This window comes from Muscardinus avellanarius (assembly GCF_963383645.1).
Source record: "Muscardinus avellanarius genome assembly, chromosome: 2".
Lineage (NCBI taxonomy): Eukaryota > Metazoa > Chordata > Mammalia > Rodentia > Gliridae > Muscardinus > Muscardinus avellanarius.
In genome coordinates, this window is record NC_137787.1 from 25066342 (window position 1) to 25088734 (window position 22393).

The window sequence follows — 22393 nt, forward strand, 5'->3', positions numbered from 1 at the left end:
AAATTAGAGCTCACTGTCTTCACACCTGCTGTGTTCTCTTCAATATCTCGAGTGTCACTGAACTTTGAAAGACACTGATCACTGCCTTCTGTTCCTTTTTGGTACATAACTTAATTCTCAAAGAAAACCCTGCAAGATTAACAGAGGCAATTCAAACACTGGCATGCGTTATTGACTAGAAACCCATGTGCCTTCTCAGGGCTTGTGGGCACAAGAGCATTAACAATGCTTGTCCCGAGAAGCTTATTACTCTTGTTAAATGCCTCAGCATGTGAATTAAGTTTTACCCATACCAAACACTGAAAGCAATTAATCTAAAGACAATATAATGAAAGCCAAAGGTGCATTTATCTATACGTTTCTAAATTCATGGAAGCGTGGCATTGCAGAGAGAAAAGCCATGATCAAAGCCAGCAGTGTATTCCCTGAAGGACTTGGGCTGGTTCCTGGCTGTAGGCACTCACCTGGGATGGAAGCAGCAGTCTGAAAGCCAGTCAGTGTGGCCAGATCCAGTGAGAAGCACATTGCCCTGGGGGAGGCCCACCATCTTCCACAGGCGATCCTCACTGCAGGAGACTAAGATGTCTTTGGAGGGGTGCATGATGACACTGTACAGGAAGAGAGGGGAGTGGTACAGAGGGATGAGAACAAATAGTTTCAGAACATGAACACATGAAATGACAGTGGTTATCCCATTTCAGCAAGGCAGGATGGTTCAGAGTCTGTCTTAAAGGTCAGAGGAAGCCGACTTTGGATCCCACAGAGCTCTCATCATAACAGTCTTCTGATCTCTATCATTCTAATCAACTGCCTTGGGTCCCAGTCTTCAATTGCAAAATGAAGCAATTGGTTTAGGCAACTGTGCATGTCTAATTCTGGTTTGAAAACAGTAATTCCGAATTCTTTTAGGGAAGAAAAGTTATCCCAATGATATTTTGGTGGTAGGATATTGGGACCAGTAGCCATGCTTACTATAGAAAATCAAAATTTTGCTCAGATTATCTAGAAAAAGGTCATGAGTCACAACCAAATTATCATGGTCCTCTGGTAAATATTAAAACTTAACCATTAACTCCATAGCCTACTGTCTACACAAAGTGAAGGAGCTCAAATTCTGTGCTAACACGCCAGTTAAACTGGCTTCAGACAATGCACAGTACACAAATCACGGTAATGAATTCAAGATGCATAAGGCAATTCCCCACTCTATAAAGGCATGGAAGGATATGAAAAAGAAATATATAAAATTAACGATTAACTCATTAAGCACTATTATTTGAACCAGAATCTTATCATTGTACCTATTTAAATATTGGAGCTAAACTATTCTAAAATCAAGAATCTACAAGGTAAGGTTAATGCCTGATATCTTATCTACAGTAATGCTTTAATCTTACTTATATAGAATTTTATCCATATTTTACAATGTAATAGGAATGAATGTGTGCAATGTTAAGTACCTATTAAAATACTAGCTAGCTGAAAAATTAGCAACAAATTGTTCAATTTCAATTTGGCCATCTCAACTCAAAGACATAATACATTTACTTGCCTAGATAGTACAATGAAACAAACAATGATTTGAAAAATAGAAATCACATATTCATTTCTTCCCTAGTACATTCTGTGAATAGCCGTTTTATTTTTCTTCAGCAATATGGACACAGGCAATTAATTGCCCAAAGAAATAATGGCTCTAGTCCGTACCTGCGTAACTCCAGGATTTACATGAGAGTAAACATTTTCTCATTATCTATGTCTTCCATCAATACCATTAAGCCTCAAAATTGTGAACTGAAACATTTGGGTTGTGTCTACTCAGCTTTAGAAATCAGGCTAGTGCCAGTGCTGAGTTCACAGACTTGTAACCACTTAGAGAAAGACCTACTTTCTAGTGAAACGTTTCCTTTTTGGTAATATTTTACTGCTCAAAATAAACACAGTAGAAGGGAAATTATTCATTTCTCAATTCATCATAATGTTGGTTTGTGACTTTCAGAAGGCCAATTGAAGAAAGAAATTTATTATAGCTAAAACCGGTAGAAGATACATTTATAGAACTTAATTAGAAGAAAAATATGATGAGAGGTAAAAACGTCAGATTGAAATGAATTCTATATTCAAATACACACAGGACGGCAAAGCAAATTCTCGAAGCTACTGAGTATGATGTATGTTGGCTCATAGCCTTCCTGGCAGACACATGCACCCTTGACTAGGTGATAAATTACCCTCTTTAAGTGAAGATAACTAAAATCATTGATGTCTTTACAAACTTTGAAAGATAAGTTTCCAAAATGACTTTTGTGAGGGGAGCTATCTATAAAAGTTAAGGAAAAAATAGAAACATTAAAACCATTGGTGGCTAATCAGTTTTGGACATGTTTTCTCTCTGACTCTTCTTCCTTCTCTGTACTATAGCAACTTCCCTTTCCATTCTACATGGACTAATTCCTTGTCTAACACTGGTATTTCAATATATATACATGTGTCCTTGTGTGTGTGTGTGTGTGTGTGTGTGTGTGTGTGTGTGTGTATTTATGTATACATAAAAACATATACCCGCCGGGCGTGGTGGCGCACGCTTGTAATCCCAGCATTTGGGAGGCTGAGACCTGAAGGATCGCGGTTCGTAGACAGCCTCAGCTACTTAGTGAGGCCCTCTGCAACTCAGTGAGACCTGGTTTCAAAATAAAGAATAAAAAATAGGTCAGGGGGTGTAGCTCGGAGGTCAAATGCCCCTGGGTTCCATCCCCAGACCTGCAAATATATATATATATATATATATATATATATATATATATATATCCATCCATCTACGTATACCTAAACACATACATACATACATACATGTGTATATTTACCTATATACATATGTACACATACCATACACATACATACACACACACACACACACACACACACACACACACACATACACGTAAACTAGTCCCCCAACCTGCAAGAAGTATATTTCAAGATGCCACCTGGGTGCATAAGACCACAGATAGTACCAAACCTTGTATATACTATGTTTATTTCTATACATATATGTAAATGATAGAATTAAATTTATAAATTAGACAGAGATTAACAATAGAGACTAATGACATGGCTGGACGCGGTGGCGAACGCTTATAATCCCAGCACTTGGGAAGCTGAGACAGGAGGATCACACAGGTTGTAAGCCAGCCTCAGCTACTTAGTGAGGCTCTCAGAAACTTAGTGAGACCCTGTTTCCAACTAAAATATAAAAAAAAAAGGTGTGGGAGTATAGCCCGGAGGTAGAAAGCCTCTGGGTTCCACCCCCAGCACCACCAAAAAAAAAAAAAAAAAAAGAAAGAAACTAATGACAAAATAGAACAATTAACACAGTTTCTGTTCATGTATGCCACTCAGAAATTACTGCCTTTTCTCATAACTAAGCACTTAGCAAACATTGTTGCTATGATTTTTGAAGCCTGAGGTATAACAGAATAGTTGGCGTACATTTCTTTTTCCTTCGAAATTTCTTGGCTAGAGGATCTGTTGTAAGCATTTTTTTCTTTCCTTATTAAGTCAAGACCTTTTCATTTACAAAGAACACCTACTGGCTTCTGGATTTGCCAGCAGCATCGCTAGCTTCCAACTTTGGGGGCATCATGAAGTGAAACAAGGGTTGTCTGAACATGAGCATGGCACTCCTGCCACCGGGCATCTCACAGCTGAAAGGCCATGATGTGACGGGCAGGTAGTATATAAGCATGGACGTGCTGGGACAGGGACAACTCACGTTCCAGGACAGACACACAGATACAACTGGGCAACAGGAGGTATCATTACACTACCCAGAATGGCACACAACTTAAAACTTAACAAAATCTTGACATTTTCCATTAATTTAATATTTTCAAATCTCTGTCGACTATAGGTAACTAAAATCATGGAGGGTAAAATTAAATAAAAGAGGTGCCACTGTGAACACAGACACATACACACACATATGCACAAATACCCTTTACTGATAATTCTATATATATTTCAATCAGTCACTGATATTATATTCTTTTAGAAAATATAATATTATAGTTCAGTCATGAACTGGTCTTTAAGTTAATACAAAATTTTTCAGCATACCTAGGCAGAAATTTAAACCCTGCACAAAACCAGTAAATACCTGTATTTGAGATATTCACTGAATAAGCCCATCAGCAAATGCTGAGTCATAGTAATAAAGACCCCAGGTCAAGAATTGCAAATCTTAGTTCAGGTAAGTCATGGAACATAATCAACATGGGGGAACACAGGTAAGAGCCATGGACCAGAAATATTTCCCCACATACTAAAGTTTGGTATAAATACCAACTCCATGTTGAAGCATTAGCATCTGAAGACCTCTTCCTCATCATCATCACCCACTAATGGATGATATCTAACACTGATAAAAAACTGGACATGAAGCACACCTTGTAATAAGTGCTTAATTCTCACAAACGAAATGTAAACTCCTGAGAACAGGAGTTTGTATCTGTTTTGTTATATGCTTGACCCCACTAGTGGCGGACCCATAGTAGCTCTTCACTAAGTACTTGTCAAATACATCACACTGAGTGCTTGATGCTGAGGCTATTAGTATTGTTATTTTATGTCTAAATAAACAAGGGTCAAAATATAATGTGAACTACCCAAGCTCTCCTTCAGTACTGGCTGAAGGGTGACTTTGAATCCAGGATGGTCTGGCTTTGAAGCTCATGATTATAGTTAATTTTTTAGTCTGAATCTTTTATGATTTCTGTATATTATAAATATCAGCGATTCTTATTGCAAACATTTCATATAGTAATTATCATTATTAGTAAATGCTCAAGTCATTATTAAGCCTGCTTTAAAGAACTCATTTAGGAATCATCAGTGTATATATCACACCCAGACACAATAGTTCAAAAGGGTCTAGAAATCCCAATGTGGTAGCACATACCCATATTTCCAGGACATGTAAGGCTGAGACAGGAGAACTGCAGATTTAAGTTTAACTTCAAAAATTTAGTGAGATTCTAGCAACAGAGGAAGACACTGATTCAAAACAAACAAGCAAAAATAGGGCTGAAGGTGTCACATCAAGGTAAAATGCCCCTAGAGTCAAACAGCAGTACCACAAAGAGGGTGGAGGGTAGAAGACCCTACACTTTGCAGCTAAGAGGCTCTGGTATCATAGAGCATCACCCTCCTATACTCAGTTTGCAACGGCTTCTGGGAAGATGGGCTACATGTCACACTGGAGATCTTCATTTTCTTGTTCTAATATTTTGGGTCTTATATTGTACACTATGTCATCAGAGGGTGTTGACATTTTATTAGACTATTTTCACAGAAGTGAATAAAAGTAGAAGAATATTTAATAGGCACCAATTCCATGGGGTACTACTACTTCAGTGAAAATTTCCCCAGTCTGCTAAGGGCTCTGGTTTTACCACTCTGAATCAGTCTTTTGAAGAAAGTGAAGAACAGGTATAATAATTAAAACCTTAGAGGAATCGGTTCCTGCCCCCAAATTGCACATATTAATTCCTTTAATGGCTCTAACAGCCTTATGAGATCATTCTAAATATGATCTCCATGTTTGCAGATGGGAAACTGGAGCACACAGAGCTGAAGTTACTGCTCAAGGCCAGAAGCCAGGAGGTGGCAGAACCAGGACATGTGAACTCAGAGGACTGTCTCCAGAGCCCATCTTTCTCATCAGAGTGTACTTGAAACCTCTGTCATCTTTTCATTTTTTAGGGGATTTACGGAGATGTACCTTGAAATTTCCAAAGAGATGATATTTTTAAATTTTTTCTAACTATTTGTGAAAGGTTATGACTATTAAGATTTTTTTCCCCCCTGGAAGCTGGGCACTGGCCATGTTCACAATGGTGGAGAGCAGTATGTATGTTCACAACATCTCAAACAAAAATGATCGAGAAAGAAGTGATTGTGGTCTAAAGCAGAGGCTGGCAAACTTTTTTCTGTAAAGGGCCAGATGAGAAATATTTAGGCTATGGGACCTACTCATTACCTTTGCAACTCTTCAGCTCTGCCTTGGTAGCCCCAAAGCATGCACAGACAAAACATAAATGCATGAGCAAAGCTATGTTCCAACAAAGCTTTATTTACAAAACCAGGTCATGGGCCAGATTTGCCCTCTGGCCCATAGTTTTCTGATCCCTATTTTAAAGCATTTTCATGAAATAAAGTAACTCTATGTTTATGAGCATGCGCTCTGGAGTAAAACGTGAGTGGGAACTTTTACTCCAGTCTTTAATACCTATGCATCTTTGAATAAATTTCTTTGTCAGCCTTTGCCTCAGCCTCTCATCTGAAAATGAGTAATACTATACTATGATGTCGTAGATTTGCTGGGAGAAGAGAGCACAGCGCCACACATATCATGAACACTCAGTGAACATTATCATTGTGTGGATTTACGGGTCCCCTGAGGCCAGCCTGCCTAGATTTGAAAAATGGCCTGCAACTTACACACTAGCTACTTGCACGGCCTGGTCTCTCACCCATGGTTATCTCATTTGTCAAAAGTGGGTAAAAATAAGACTGATTCATAGAAGTAGTGTGAAGAAAAAATAATTTAATATATGAAAGGTGTTAGAAAAATTATCTAAGTATGGTCAGCTCTCCACAAGGATGTATCGGCTGTAAATAATGATTTCACAAGTGACTATGAGAAAATTCTGTGATTTCTTCTTTCATGATAGAGTTTTCAGGAATGTACTGAGGGAAACAGTGGAGACTCTGTACACAGTCGGTCCTATGTCTGCCTTCAGGTATGCAGCTGAAGATGCAGTTGCTGGCCATGGGGAAGTGGTCCTTGCTAGACCCTGGGGATGCGAGATGAAGAAAGCAAGGGTTCTCTCCTCAGAGTCTGTCCACAAATAGATCCTCCTCTTATGACCGTATGATTTTTACTCTCCAAGATGTCTTCAAGAAGTTCTAATTAATAAGAAAAACAGCCTCCTACTTAGTATCTTCCTGGCACCTGCTCTAATTGCCACAAAGTCATTTTACTTTAAACTTTGAATATAAGCTTTCTGCTTCCCTTTAACTTACTATTAATTATAATTACAAGATACGAAGACAAAGGCCTTGTCACCTCATTCCTAAGTTAATAAGCTTGTGACTAGGGTGAAACGAGTACAAGAAAACATCTTAGAGATTCAGAAAAGGAAACTGTCGTAAGTCGTGTCCTGATGAAATATCCATAAATGTTTTGTTAAACAATGCACCAGGCATGTTACATAAAGTATTATGTTTTGGCAGAAGTTTTTTTCTCTTTTCTATAGGACACATTCCTTATTACAGCCACATGCGGTACACTTCCAAAGTGCTCCTCTCTAATTGAAATTCTTCTTTCTAGCAGCGCCATTATACAAGGGTATTCTGGAGAGAGTATGTGTAGGTGTGTGGTGAACACTGTTAATTTTCAGTAGAGTTGGTGACATAAGCACCACCATCACATCAGACTTTTCACAAAGAGAGAATATTAACCCAAAAAAAGATTGTCACAAGACAGACTAATTAGATATCCTCATCTTCAGGGTAGGTTATTCAGCATCACCAATGTTTCTTGCACTTCAGTTCCCGAGCTCTAATTATCAAAACAGAAGGTGCATAGTGGGTTGAAAATAAATCATTCTCCAAATGTGCACCCATGAACATTAAGTGACCACATATCTACTTGTTCTTAAAGACAACGCACACCTGCATATTACATAGGCTCTTCCCTGGCTTTTCAGGACAAACATATAAAAGGGACCCTAACCATTGCTCAGCTGATAGCTGATGTTCTGTTTGGGCATGCATCAGGATTTAGGACACATTCCAACATGCATCATCTCTTTCCACTCTTTCAACAAATCTGTGCTGAGAAACTCTGGTATATAGCATGCAAAGTGGACAGGGGCATCACTCTGCAAACTGTGAGTAGGGAAAACAATAACTGATCAAAATAACTTGGGTTTTAAGTTATCAAAAATGTGATATGATGGTGGGGGAGAAAGTTCTTTTCCATGAGGTGACTAGGGAAGTTTTTACTGAAGACATGGCATTCTAGTTGACACCCAAATGACAAGGAAGAAGCTCCTTCAGGATGATCCCAGGGTGGGGTAGCATTGGGCACAGGTGACTGCACGTGACAGAGTGCTAAGGCTGATGAGATTTAGTACACTCAAGGGACAGAAGACAGAAGGAAGGCCAGGTGACTACAGAGAGCAGGCGAGGCCCTGTGCTGAGAACAAAAGAGGGTCAAGCGGAAGGCGAGGACCATGCCATGTAGTAGCAGTACCTCAGAGGTTGAGGAAGAAAGATGAGGCCTGCTTTAAGATCATTTCATGGCTTTGCGTAGGTGCTATGGTTTAGGTATTATGGAAGTGTGTTCTTCAGGGGTTCTTGTGTTGGAGGCTTGGGGACAGTGTGGCAATGTGAGAGGTGATATAATCTTTAAGAGGCATGTGGTACTGGGGGTTGAATCCAGGTGCATTCTACCCCTGAGCTACACACCTATTCTGTGGTTTTTTTTTTTTTGTTGTTGTTGTTGTTGTGTGAAACAGGGTCTCATTAAGCTGAGGCTGGCTTCAAGCTTGCAATTGTCCACTCTCAGCATTCCAAGTACTGAAATTACAGGCATGCTCTTGGCCTTTTTCTGTTCCCCCTCACCTTCCTCATGCTCATCTCTGGTCCCCATCCATTCCTGCCCAAAGAAAGTCAAAGAAATGAGATTCTTCTTTCCCATGGAAAATCAAGGACACTAGAATCTCTCTACCACTAAGTAAGCCATAAAGACTAGAAGTAATCACCCTCTTCTTTAAACCTTCTGCACCCTTGCCCAAGAGGGGTTCTTCCCCATATTGGGGAGAGAGAAATTTTATACAGAGAGGCCGGGAAGAATGTGAACGCATATGCCTTGCAGGGATTCCCCCACCAGCCAATTACCATTAAACCATATACATTTCTACAAGGTCTTCATTCAATCTATGCATAAAAATAGTTTTCTCTGGATATCTGTGTCTTAATTTCTGAAGACTCCCATGTGAAGTATAACTTTACTTACATAAAATTATTATGCTTCTCTCTAATCAATATATCTTTTATTATAGAAGTTTTGGTTATGCCCTTTGCTATAGATATAGAATGTCTCCTAAAGAGCTCATTTATTAGTATTCAGGGTCAATAAAGTCAGGATAACTGTAATGGATTTATCTGGGTGGGGCCCTGGACTGATAGTGTGTGGCTAAAGAAGCTGAGTCCCTGGGGCTATGGTCTTAGGGACCATGTATAGCTTCTCCTCTCCTCACTCTCTTGCTTCTGGCCTCCATGATGTGAGAAGAAAACCTTCTACTCTTCCTCTCTCTGTTTCCCACTTCTACCATGCCCTGTGATCTGTAGTCCCCAGCCTCACTTGGACCGAACCCCAATATTTCCAAGAAAAACTGTGAGCAAATAAATCTTCCTTCCTCTAAGTAATGTGGTCAGGTCTTTGGATCATAGCTGTGAAAATACTAATACACCTTTTAGATGAAGAAAGGTATCACATCTTTTCACCCTACATCCATATTGCATCACTTCCAGTTTCTCTAGAAGTCACTGAACATTGTGATATGTAGAAAAAAAAAAAAGAAAAAACTATTTTAAAATGCTTACAGTCAAATAAAGGAAGTCTATAAACTCCAGGGACTGGCGAGGTCTATCACCACAATTTTGATAAACTGAATGAGAAAGATAAATGAAACGGGCTAATTCCTGATTTATAATTATATCTCTTAGAACCTTCCTGCTACCTTGGCAGCTGAACATTTTGTGCTACATAATTTCATACTCACTGTGCTTCATGTTATGTGCTATCATTCTTTATGGTTTAACAAGTCTGAGAAGTTATATTACACATTTATGTTCTTAAGAACCCATTTCAATAATAAAGTTTATTTGGTTATTTCATGTTTCAGCAATTTACAAGAATTCCATGTTGTTATAAAAATAAAAATTTCCATTTCACATCCCCATTAGTGTATTAGAGACATGGAATGGATTGTTTTAAAGGTAAATCCAAATTTACTCATGGTAATAGCTTTATTATGGTAAATCTACTTTTCAGAAGAATAGTTTGAAATAAAAACTACATATAATCTAGAAAGAATTTAAAAATCAGTACTTAAGACGTGGACTTGAGATAAATTCACATGTTGAAGTATAGTTCAGATTTCTGTTTTGAGCATGACTCTAATACATTAGATACCACAAAACTCATGATTATAATGGATGGATATTTAAATAGCGACAAGATTTTTTTTCATATCTACTTGATAAATAAATTAGAAAGCAAAAATTAATTATTTCTGCTTGTTTTATTTTTGAAGTATACTCAGTAAAATTCTGCACTTTTCATAAAATATAATTTGAAATTTAAGAAATACATGTTGAAATTAGCCTGTTAATTAACATAAAATTTATATCAGTATAGGTGTAGATATCTGAGCCTCCACTTCTACACTAAATCATTGTCCTATGACTGTGAATATGTTTCTATCATTATACCTCATTGTGTCATCAGGCACCTGCAAGGATGGATGGGGACAAGAGGCAGGGAACTGGTCTCTGAGTCTGGCCCTCACAGTGTATAAATGGTGATACTAGCACAAGGTAGCTGAGGAGCAGCTATGCCTGAGCCCCTGAGTCAGTTTCCAGTAGGTGGAAGTGAGGAAATGGGTCTGGGGTGAAGGAAACAGAAATGAAAACTGAAATGAGAAGAACCTCACCTCGAATAAGCAGTATTTTTTAAAGTATGCAAACAAAAATAACTTAAATTCAGGAGTGGCAACCAGATGGACATAGCTGGTTAATATAATAAAAAGTATGAATTTAAGGGACAGAGTTAGGTGGCCAGTTGGACCAATGGAAGAAATGGTAGACACACAAGACTGTGGACATTCACTGAAAAAGGGAGTGAGATGGCCAGAAATGGATCCAAATAACAATAAACTGGCAAAAGCAAGGAACAGACCCAAAATGGGCCCTGCTACTCTGCCGGGCAGTGGGTGGCTGCCTTGTCTGTCTTTTATCTCCATGCCCTTATCTCTGCATCTTCAATGCTGCTGCCATCTTCCTTCTTCTAAGGCATATGAAAGAAGCAAAAATGAAGAGATGCCAACTGACACCTTGCTCTATTCCTACCTACTCAAGTTAGAGTAAGGAAAGGGCACGGGGAGGACATCCAAGCACAGCCCACTATAATCTGAGACCAAGCACCTGAGTGTCTGTGTTTACACAGCTCAATTTTGTACTTGGCTAGAACAGGGTGACTTCACAGATATTCAGTTATGTGATTGATTGCCTACACTGAGTTCTACCAAATTGTGAGAGAAATAGTGGTATGATTCTCTCAGGCACACAGCTTAATCAGCCTTTCTTTTATCAATAACTCCTTCTTATTGCAACACTCAATGTCTACAGCACAGACCTCTCTCAAAATTACCCAGAGCTTCCTCTAGAGCACATGGTATTGCCCCAGTTTACTTCCTACACTACATCCTGTGTATATGTTTAGTTTGCTTATGTTTCAACATACGGGAATCCCACTGTCAGGGCCACCAACAGAGATGAGTGCTGGCAGCATCCCTTTAAAGTTGCTTATTTAAACTCTTGCTGTATCCTATTTTTTTTTATCTTCATCTTGAAGGTAGAAGCCTCTGCTTCTGGGGCTGGGTCACCCTAGTTTCCTCAGCATTATTTTTTGCCTCTGATAGATTTAGCTTTGCCTTAATAAATGAACTGATAAGGCAAAATGGAAAAGGGGTGGGGAATGGGGAGGCAGCTGCTTGCTGAGTAAGACCTGCAAAGAAAAAGTGGGAAATCTTATAGGTCACCCAATCCTTATATTGTTGTGTATAGTTTGAGAAAAATAAAGAAAATTTCAAATGATATGATAAAAGTGTGTGTATTTGTGTGTGTGTGTGTGTGTGTGTGTGTGTGTGTGTGAGTGTCTAAAATAGTCACAGCGGTGTTCAAACAAAAGAATGCTGCACAGTGGTCACCTTAAAATTTCTATGGTTTGTGTGCTATATTTTGACTATGCCTCCAAATAAATGTGTTAGAAAGTTTATTCTCAAGTTCAAATGTTTACGGTATGTGGAGACTGAAGACTTGAGCTTTCTAGCCCCTGCTTCCATGTCATAGGAGCCCCTTTCTGTGTTGTGATTCAGCAGAAGGCCCTCAGCACAGGTGGCCTCTCTGCCTTGGACTTTCCACTCTCCAAAACTGGAGAAATTTCTTTATTTTATAAGTTACTAGTCTCTGGTATTTTGCTGTAGGAGCACAAACAAACCAAGACACATATCATGGACCAAGCACTCAGAAAAGACACCTAAGGTTAGTTTCTTCTTTAAAATGGACATAATTAGAGTATCTCATATAGAAAATTAGTTGAGATGATTCATAAATGGTGCTTAGCACACTACATAGTATTCAATAAAGTTTACTATAGTTATTAAGTAATTGATTGTGATAGTTCTTTGTCATATTGTTGGTGTTTAATCAATTTTATTGGCAGGCAGAATTGTCTCCCAAAGATATATTTTCATACGAATATCTGGAACACATGGACATGCATGAAATTGGGTAATTATCCTAAAGGGTGGGTCTAATATAATCACAGGAAGACTAAACACAAGAGAAATGAGATAGAGGGTAAGACAGAGATTCCAATCAACAGGAAACTCAACCCACTGTGCTAGCATTGGAAACTGAAGACTCAAGAATCGTGGAGGACCTCTAGAATCTGAGGACTGCTCCACCAGCAGCCAGCCAGTAAGTAGGAACCACAGTCCTGCCACCACCTGGAAGAAAATTGAAGGTATTCTCTCCCACACAGCCTTCAGATTAGCGCCCCGACATACTGACCCTTTGATTTTAACTCAGTGACACTCTGAATAGAAGACCAGTTGAGCGTGCTCAGACTTCTGACCTAAGAGCTGAGAGATAATAAATTTGTACTTAAGTCGCTAAATTTATGGTTATTTCTTATAACTGTGACAGAAAATTAATAGTCTTACAGTGTGTAAGAAATGAAATTAAATTTAACTCAAAATACATATAGCATACTTCACTGAATATCAAATGATAATTTTTGATATTTTAAATCTAGTATAAAGGGATCACATCTTATTAGATTAGTTATTCCAGTAAAAACAAATCTATTGTTATCTCACTTATTATTTTATGTCAAACTAATCCTATACAGAAAAATTATTATGCTGTGGACATATTTTCTTAATGACATTACAATGATCTTTGAACCAAGATAGAAAAAGAAAGCTATGTGAAATAAGTTACTATAACTTCTATCCACATGAAATATTATAGTACATATTGTTCTAAGAGTTTCTTTTTAGGCAATTTTTTCCATTGATTCCAGCAGGAACATACACACATATATTTATATAATGTTATATATTATTACAACATTACTGTATACTATGCTATAATATGTTTATATCTGCATATTATAAATTTTCTATCAGGATTTCATTGATTTTATATTTGCATATTATAATTTTTCTATCAGGATTTCAATTGATTTTATCAGATTTTTAGATTATCAGTGGTAAGTACTATTTTTGTAAAAGATATAAAAATAATTTTTAACTGAATCAAATTTCTTTATATACTTTTATTGATGCATTTTATTTATTTATTTATTTATTTATTTATTTATTTATTTATTTATTTATTTATTTATTTTTGGTGGTACTGGGGTTCCTGGAAGCCCTTCTACCTCTGGGCTACACTCCCAGACCTATTTTTACATTTTTATTTTGGAAACAGGGTCTCCTAAGTCAGCGTGCGTGGCTGGCTTCGAACCTGCGCGATCCTCCTTTCTCTGCCTCCCAAGCGTGTGCCACCAGGCCCGGCCTATTGGTGCAGTTTAATCTCACACCATAAATCCTTCAGAGTGATAGTGACATACAGGAACACAGCACTTGGTGAGCTCTCCCCCAGCCTCCTCCCTACTCCTTCCTTTCCTCTTCCCCATACATAATATTCAGGTTGGCATCAGTATTTTCACATGTGGATATGTCAATGGAAGCACCTCCATTGAAAATAATTTTAAGAGTATTACTAAACCTTTTAAATAATTATGGCATATCTTAAAAATGTTTATGATTGTTATTAATGTGTTAATTTGTGAAAAATGATTGAGTACATGATTATCACACTGAATCATTTTAGTGATTAATGAGTGTAGCTTTGTTCACCTTCAAATAACCTTTGATTACTCTCATGACTAAAATATATGGCTCCAACATGAAAGTACAGTTAGAAATAATTATCAAAAATATGTTCTCTTGTACTTTTAAAATCACTATTGATAGAAGTTTAAAAAATGTAAGAATAAATTTTCATTATCTACAATCCTGTGATAATTGTTTTAATAAAAATTTGCATGTTTCCTTTGACATTTGTATTATTCTACATAAAACATCATTTCTTGAAGTCATCATTGTTTTCTCTACCACTCAATCCTGAATTCAACTTAACCTCTTTGCAATATAACTTTGTAGTATTTCTTCGTAGTTCTTCGAACTCTGAATATGGGTCCGATCATTTGATCTGTTCTCGTCAATGAGATACTTGTAAATGTGGCACACGGAAGAGGCTTGGAGGATGTCTGCATTGTCCTATCTTTTGTTATCCATCATTGTCAAGAGAAGGACCTATCTGTTTAGCCTGAGAGAGGATGTGAGACACAGAGAGGAGCTAGGGCATTGGGAAAGGGCTAAACAAGTGATGTGCGCATGTATGCCTCTACCATCTTGTACTCAATTTAGAGGTATGACTACAATGCACCAACAAATTTATTTGTTTAATTTCTGATTTTCACCTCACCTTAGTTTAGCTGATCCTCATATCTGAGTAAATTCAGTAAAATCAGAAGAACCATGATAGCTGTGCCCAGCCATAGACATTAGGACTGCCCAGTTGATTAGCCCAGGTATCTGAGCATTTAATATTTCTGTTGTATCCAGTTTATGGCTTTTATTTTTCTTTTTGCTTTCGCTTTTAACAAAGAAATATTGTGACAATGCTAAGTAGTATAGATTAATTAATTTTCTAATACTCCATGTCATATAAAATATCCTTTTTTTATAATAAGAAAAAACTTCTCATATTTTACCCATTGTTATAGAATTTTTTTATAGAAATTTAAAAATTCATGAGATATTTTACTTTGAATTATTTAATATACTTTTCTCTTTGGTGGTGATAATATGGATTGAATACAGGGACATTCTACCTTTGAGCTATATCCTTAGCTCTTATTCCTATTTTTTTTTTTTTTGAAACAGGATCTTGCTAAGTTGTTGAGGCTGCCCTTGAACTCTTTTAACCTCCAAAGTACAGAAGTTATTGACATGTACATCATACCTGGCTCCTTAAAACATTATGTGTTCATTATGATTACTTTTTAGATTTTTTATTGGTGCATTGTAGTCATACATTTTAATGGGATACAAGATGGTAGAGGCACACATGCACACATCACTCACTTAGCCCTTCCCCACTTCCCACGTCATTTCCTCCCCCCTCCATCCTTCTCATGTTTAGCTTAGTGATTGACTTTGATATACTTGTGAATATACATCATGTACCTCTTCCCCCTAGTCTTTAATTTGGCCTTCTGAAAACAAGCAAATACTGTGAGTACTATACAATATGCCTTACTTTTCAATTTTGTGTGTATTAATTTTGTTTGGCTTCATAACTATTTACCTATTAGAGATTCTACAAGATTGTGTTTCAAGTCCTGTCAGTCTTGCTAGAAATCAAAGATGACTGAGCTGTTTTCATTCCTTTCTGTGAATTATATTCTTTTTATAAAGTATCATAATTTCCCTGTAAATTTTGTACTCTTTTTATTTTACTTCATCTTTTCCATTTGATGTTTGAATGTTAATTGGACTGAGATAGAACTCTCAGGGGAAATACTCCTCCCACCTCACTTTTCCCATCCATTATTTCAAGTTTTCCTGGGTCATGCTACTGAGTTGTTGGAAATGTCAAAAGAAGTAGAAAACCTTTATGCGACGTAAACATTCCCTATTCTAACCCTCTGTTCTCTGACAGTCTGAAGATTTGAGAGCAGCAATTAGAAGGCAACTAGCTCCTTGACCTTTAGGTTTAAGTTTTCTTATTTAGATATTACTGCCACCCAAACCTGCTTGTTTGAACTATAAACAATTGATGAGTTTTACAAATGGCCTCAATATTTAAAGTTGTTATACTTTTCATATTATGTTATAATTACTATAATAGCCATAACAGCTCTTAAAGAGTTACTGATTTAAGAAAATAGTCTGCTAATTGGATCTCTGAATTTTATGCTTTAAGAAAAAGATAAACATTTGATTTGAAAGAAAGATATAATATGGTTTTCATAATCTTGGGTATGCTGGATTTAATTATGGTATTTTTAGGTAGTTCCTAATGTAGACTGCGATTTGGGGTTTACTCATGCTCTTGTGTACTTTTAAATGTTTGTGAGTAATGTGGGCCAAGTACATGGATTAGTAAACATAGATTGTATCATTTCCTTATGATTGGGGTCGTGAAATAATTATATAACCATATAAAATATTGAAATCTAAAAATTTGATTTTCCTAGAACTGCTTATGAAAATAATAAAGTTGCTTGAGATATACAAGCAGAGCTTTTCCTTCCTATAATTTTCTTAAGATTTCTACAATAATGAGACCTAAGAACAATTTTTCCCTAGGTAGATTATATTTTCCTCTCAGCTATTCCTGGAAATATAGCAAATTTACATAATCAAGAAAATATTTACCTCCCTGGGTAATTCATATGCAGAAGGGTATGTATATATTATACTAACTCATTTTATAATGAACTGATATCCACAATATCTAGTTTTGGATGATATTGACAAAACAAACAAAATAGTTGTTTGGCAAGCAATGAATTAAACCTAATGTATTTGTATTCATCTTTCATTCTAACAAACAATTCACTTAGAAAATGTATCTAAATGGCAAGATATGTGCAACGGAGGCAAATTCTTATATATAAATTGCATCTATAGTATTTTGTAAATATCTATATTATATATCTTATTTCTACTATTAAATGAACCATAACAAAACACAAATGCCAAATTGCTCTGAGAAGACTGACAAAAAGTCCACTTTCAAAATATACACAGAAAAGTATATGATGTATTTGTATTTACTAAAATAACAATATATGCATTCAGATTAAGTCCTTAGCCTATTGCCTGTATTATTAATCCAACAGATACTTCTCTATATAAAAAATAGATTACCTAAGGTTCAAATACTTTCTGAATTTAGGAAAGAATTAAAAGTAGTCTTTAGAACAAAATTATTTAAAATCCACAACTCTTAATTCATTTATTATATTAAGTTTTTTCATTTCTATTAGCCTTAAAATTGTTTTGTGACAAAAGCTTATTTTTCAAGACTATAGAAATGAACATGAATGCTTAATTTTAAACTTAAAATTATTTAGTAATTATTTCTCATCCCACTTTTTTGCCATTATAATATTCTATTTCTCACCAGTATGGGAAAAGTGGATTCTAAAAGTGAATTTACAGAACCTTTTAAAAAATATAACTTAGATTTTAGTTATATATTTATGCCACTATGCTAAATCCCCAAAAATCTGATGTACACAATTTATTAAGGGTTTTGAAGGACTACTAATGCATTATAATTTGACACCATAACTATAATTACAGTCTATAAGAAAGTATATTCCTTGTACCTAAAAAATAGGTTCTCAATTACCAAATGAGCTACATTATATTACATTAACTTAACAATATATTTCTATTTTAAGTGAGAAAAGTAATGAAACCTTGAAAATACATCAACAATTAAGTCAAAACTGCAAGCGTGGAAAAAGCAGTGCTAAGATGATGCAAATTATTGTTCTAGTTAATTTACTTTCAAATGCTAATTCTATTTCTATTAAAGTGAATATTTTACCCATTTTATTAAGGAAGCAATTTCTTCTGGAAAAAAAAAAGGTGACACAAATATCCATCAGGTAAATAGCCAAGCAATTAAGTCATCCAAGGATCTAAAATGAATATAAATCCCTTATCTTCATACCACCACCCTGTGGACACTAAGCTCCTCATCAGTCATGGACCATTAGTTTCCCACCAGGTGAAGAAACCATCTTGCCAACATAAGTTTTGACCTGCTCTCTGCATTCATCCACAACTATCGTGCTCATGACTATTTTCTTCAGGATGGAGTATGGCATGACAAGGGTAATATCAATCAAAGAGCAAAACAAAAAAAGCACACAGTCACAATAACAATACCTTGTTTCTATTGTAGTAATTAATTAAAATGCTATATATTGAGATAAATTAACTTCAGTAAGTGAACTTTGCTGGGGTTATGAGGCCTCTTTGAGATACTAGCAGGCTGAGAAATATTTCAGGACCAGTATGTTATTTGCTTAGACCTCATGACATCCTTCTTATTTTTAATTCATTTGTAATAGTAATTATTAGAGACTCTGGTCTTAGTGTCCAATAATCTTCTACCAAATAGCATTCCTACCCCAACCACAAACAAGCATATTGAGTGGCATGGACTACTTCTTAACTTTATTGTTTTGCTTCTCCTATCACGAGGGGTTATGTAGTGATAGCTTCTTCCAAAGGACACATGTCACCCTGAACCCACTCACCAGTCCTAGCCCTGGTTGTGATTTAAACATCTTATCTCAAAAATGACCTCTTCCAAGAAACCATGATTTCCTATAAGCTGATTGTCTCCCCACTTTGAACCTTTAGGGTATTTTTTATGTACAGTATGTTTACCTTACTATACCTTAAACAGATTCTTCTTCCAAAATTTGGTGAATAGTGATCAAACTGCAAACTTCATGGTGATTTTCCAAAGTCAAACAACTACTTGTTAACTCATCATACATCTTTTAAATGGTTTCCTATTGAAAGAGAAGCCAGTGCTAGAGTCTGACCCATACTAGCAAGGAAAAGAAATGTCTATTTCTTTTTGAAAAGTTGATTGCTCCTGAACAAGCCCCATATTTTGCAGAGCCTCTTATTCAGCTAACTGAACAGGGTAATGTTTGCTGGATGGTTATGTTTCAATTATCAAAGTCATTGTCTCCATTTTTTATTTACTAGAGTAGTACAAAACTGTCCTAAATATGACTGTTATTAAAATTAAGTGATTAAAAATATAAATTCCTTCTCTACATTATTTTCTGTCAACATTTTAATGTGTAATGCTAATTTCCAAGTGGGAAATAACATCCAGATTTGAGACGACAACAACAAATGTATATATCTTATTTTGAAAATGGCCTTGATTAGAAGCCCTCTGGTCACCTCAGGAATAATTATGAAATTGAATATGGAAAGCTTCTTGAGTATACGGCTTTCCCTTTACAGACATTGCCCACTTAAATGTTCATCTACCTTTTCTGTGTTTCTTCCTTTAATAATAGGAACAGTCTTTCCCTCCATTCTTCCTTCCTCATCTGGTTTCTACAGTTGTTAGCAAGAAGTCACAAATGTCACTTCCAAAGAGATGCTTTAAGTAGTAACTTACGAGAAAATGGGTAATTCTCCATTGTAAGATTGTACTGAAGTATAATCAACCCATGAAATTTCCTTGATGGATGACACTGTTGGATGCATGACACATAACATACACATCAACTTTACTGCTGTGCTACAATAATGTCACATTCTAGGCTGTGAAATATGTTCTCTTTTAAGGAAACTTTCAGTACATAATAAAAAAAGATGTCCTTTTGAATTGTTGTTTTTGGATAGATACCATATAAGAGAGAGCCTTCAAAATGTTTTAGGATTTTGCAACTTGATGAGCCTAAGTCCAAGTAATTATCATTTATTCTTAATCATTATCATGGCTAATATCTTGATAAGAAAAGTATATTGGAATAATAGACACTTTCATAGTACTAATTTGGGACCCATCCTGTTTTTTTTCTGGAAAGAATGAGAAAGGGAACATGAATAGTGCCTTATATATGTGAAGAGAAAAATAACATATTAATAACTTTATAAAATTTTTACAATGTAGGCATTTTCCTTTACAACTCAAAGAATAATAAAAGCAAAAAACCAAATAATCCTCAATAAATCTCGTGATTATGCTTCCTGTATTTCTGCAGAAGCACTATGCTGCTCAGTATTTCAAATGAAATTGGCAATTGAAGAATTGGAATATCTATAGTAGAGTTAACCAATCCACCTTAGAGATAGCACTATTTAAGTTTGACTTCATAGGCTCTGAATATCAGCTCTATTAATCATTCACAATTTCATTTTCTTTTGTTTTCTCTGCACTACAGATTTTGGAAAGATAAAAGACTTACAAATGTCTTGACAGTAATAGTAACCTTGCTGTATAACTTTGCCTAGTAAGATATAGGGTAAAATTTTGGGGAAGAACATTCTTTCCCAGATATAATGTGTCTGAGACAAGAATAAAGCTCTTTGCAATTTGATTTTTGTCCCTTTCCTTCCTCCATAGCCTTCACTAGTCATGGTCATGATGCTTGGAAGTACAGCTGCACATTCTATAGCCACAGGGATAGAAACAAGGAACTGACATAACACCCCAAGATATCACTTTAGAAAACTATAATATTTTATGCCAAAATATGCACATTTGTATATTAATTGTTTTAAGCTGGTTATTTTGAGAAACTGCACATACAGAAATAGCTCAAAAAAGTTGTTCGTTTAAAGAGAAATGTACATGTACAAAGAAATCTCTATTTGAAAATGTTTTTCTATTTTCTTATTCAGAAAGAGAAGAATGGCTAATCCATTACAGACTCAAAAAAAATGAGAAAGCATTGAGTTAAATTTGCATAACAAATCTTACTTATGTTTAAGGTGCTTTTTTTCTGGAAACCTTTTTTTTTTTTTTTATACTAGAGATTGGACTCAAGAACATTCTATCCCTTGAGTTACATTCCCAGTCCATTTTTTATTTTGGAATAGGACTTTGCTTAGGCCAGCCTTCAACCTATAATTCTCCTGCCTCAGCTTCCCAAGTCCTAGGGTTACATTTTAGTTGAATTACCCCTTAATACCCTTGTTTCAGAAAAGGATAAGATTCAATCTTTTGATATCTACTCTAGAGATCTACTGATTTCTTTGAGTTTTCTCTCCTGTCCACATGAGTTATACATCTTACTAACTTTTTTTTTTCTTGTTAATCCGCTTTGAGTTTTAAGGGTTTCCAGTTAAGAAGTATAAAGGGTAGAGAGAAAAAATTATTTTACCTTCCTTACAACACTAAAGATTTTCATAGAGAAAAAAGTAATCAAACTCTGTGATAGTTTTGTTGAGCCTGTCTACCATCTCTGAGCTACATGAGATAATGAAATTTCTTGAGTGTTTTTTATTACTAATGGTCATATTGTATCTTATCAGCTGAATACATTCTACTATTCAGGGAGTACCTAAAATTGAGTTGCTGTATGTCAGAACCTAAACTGCAAAATTGTTCTACTAGAGAAAATACATGTTAAGGATCCAACAATTTTAGGCTATAAATTTTATCACACATAATATGTTGGTGAAACAGTTACTGGAGTATGCAAATACTATGTATAGTCCCACACCTACTAAAAACACATAGATGGGTACATTATTGTCCCTGTTTAAAAAATTAGTATTATTAACTTTCAAATCTAGAGTTTTGGGATACTCAATATTCATATTCTATTATATATATATATATATATATATATATATATATATATATACAGAAAATAAAGTAATATCTTAAGTGAAGGACGGTAAAATAATCTGCTGTTTGAATTGTTAATGTTGGGACTCAGAAAATAATATTTTCTCAAAAGAAAATAAAAAGGGATAGAGATGTAGTTCAGTTGGTAAAGGGCTTACCTAACATATATAAGACCCTTGGTTCAATCCCTAATACTGCAAAATAAATAAATAAAGAAGGATACCGAAAGATTTTAAAACTAACCCCAGAACCAAGGTCTCTTTTATCTTTTCCTGCCTAGAAGAACAGAGAGAGGTTTTCTTATATAAAGAAAGTTTCTCCAGAAGAAATTCAATTATCTTGAACTCCTTCCCTACAATCTGCTCAAACAAGAAAGATTGGCTCATAGGAAAGGAGACTAGAGTTTGATACAATGCCCGGAGCTCAAACTTTGTCTCAGATTATTAGTAGTTTGGGGGCTTTTTCATCCTCCTTAAAAGTCATTTACTCTTTTTCTAGAACATCCAGAAAAATCATTTATTCTTTTTCTAGAACACCCAGACCTCCCACACTT

General features: G+C 35.7%; 1 protein-coding gene across 1 annotated transcript in view; it reads right to left on the reverse strand.

The window, feature by feature from the left end:
- The window catches only part of SPAG16 (sperm associated antigen 16), a gene marked incomplete at both ends in the record, with an annotated part of 820178 nt that overhangs the window by 504267 nt on the left and 293518 nt on the right, over positions 1-22393 (reverse strand). Inside the window, one exon of the mRNA XM_080689332.1 lies at positions 465-608. Coding sequence (XP_080545458.1) covers positions 465-608 — 144 coding nt within the window. The remainder of the gene's footprint in view (positions 1-464; positions 609-22393) is intronic.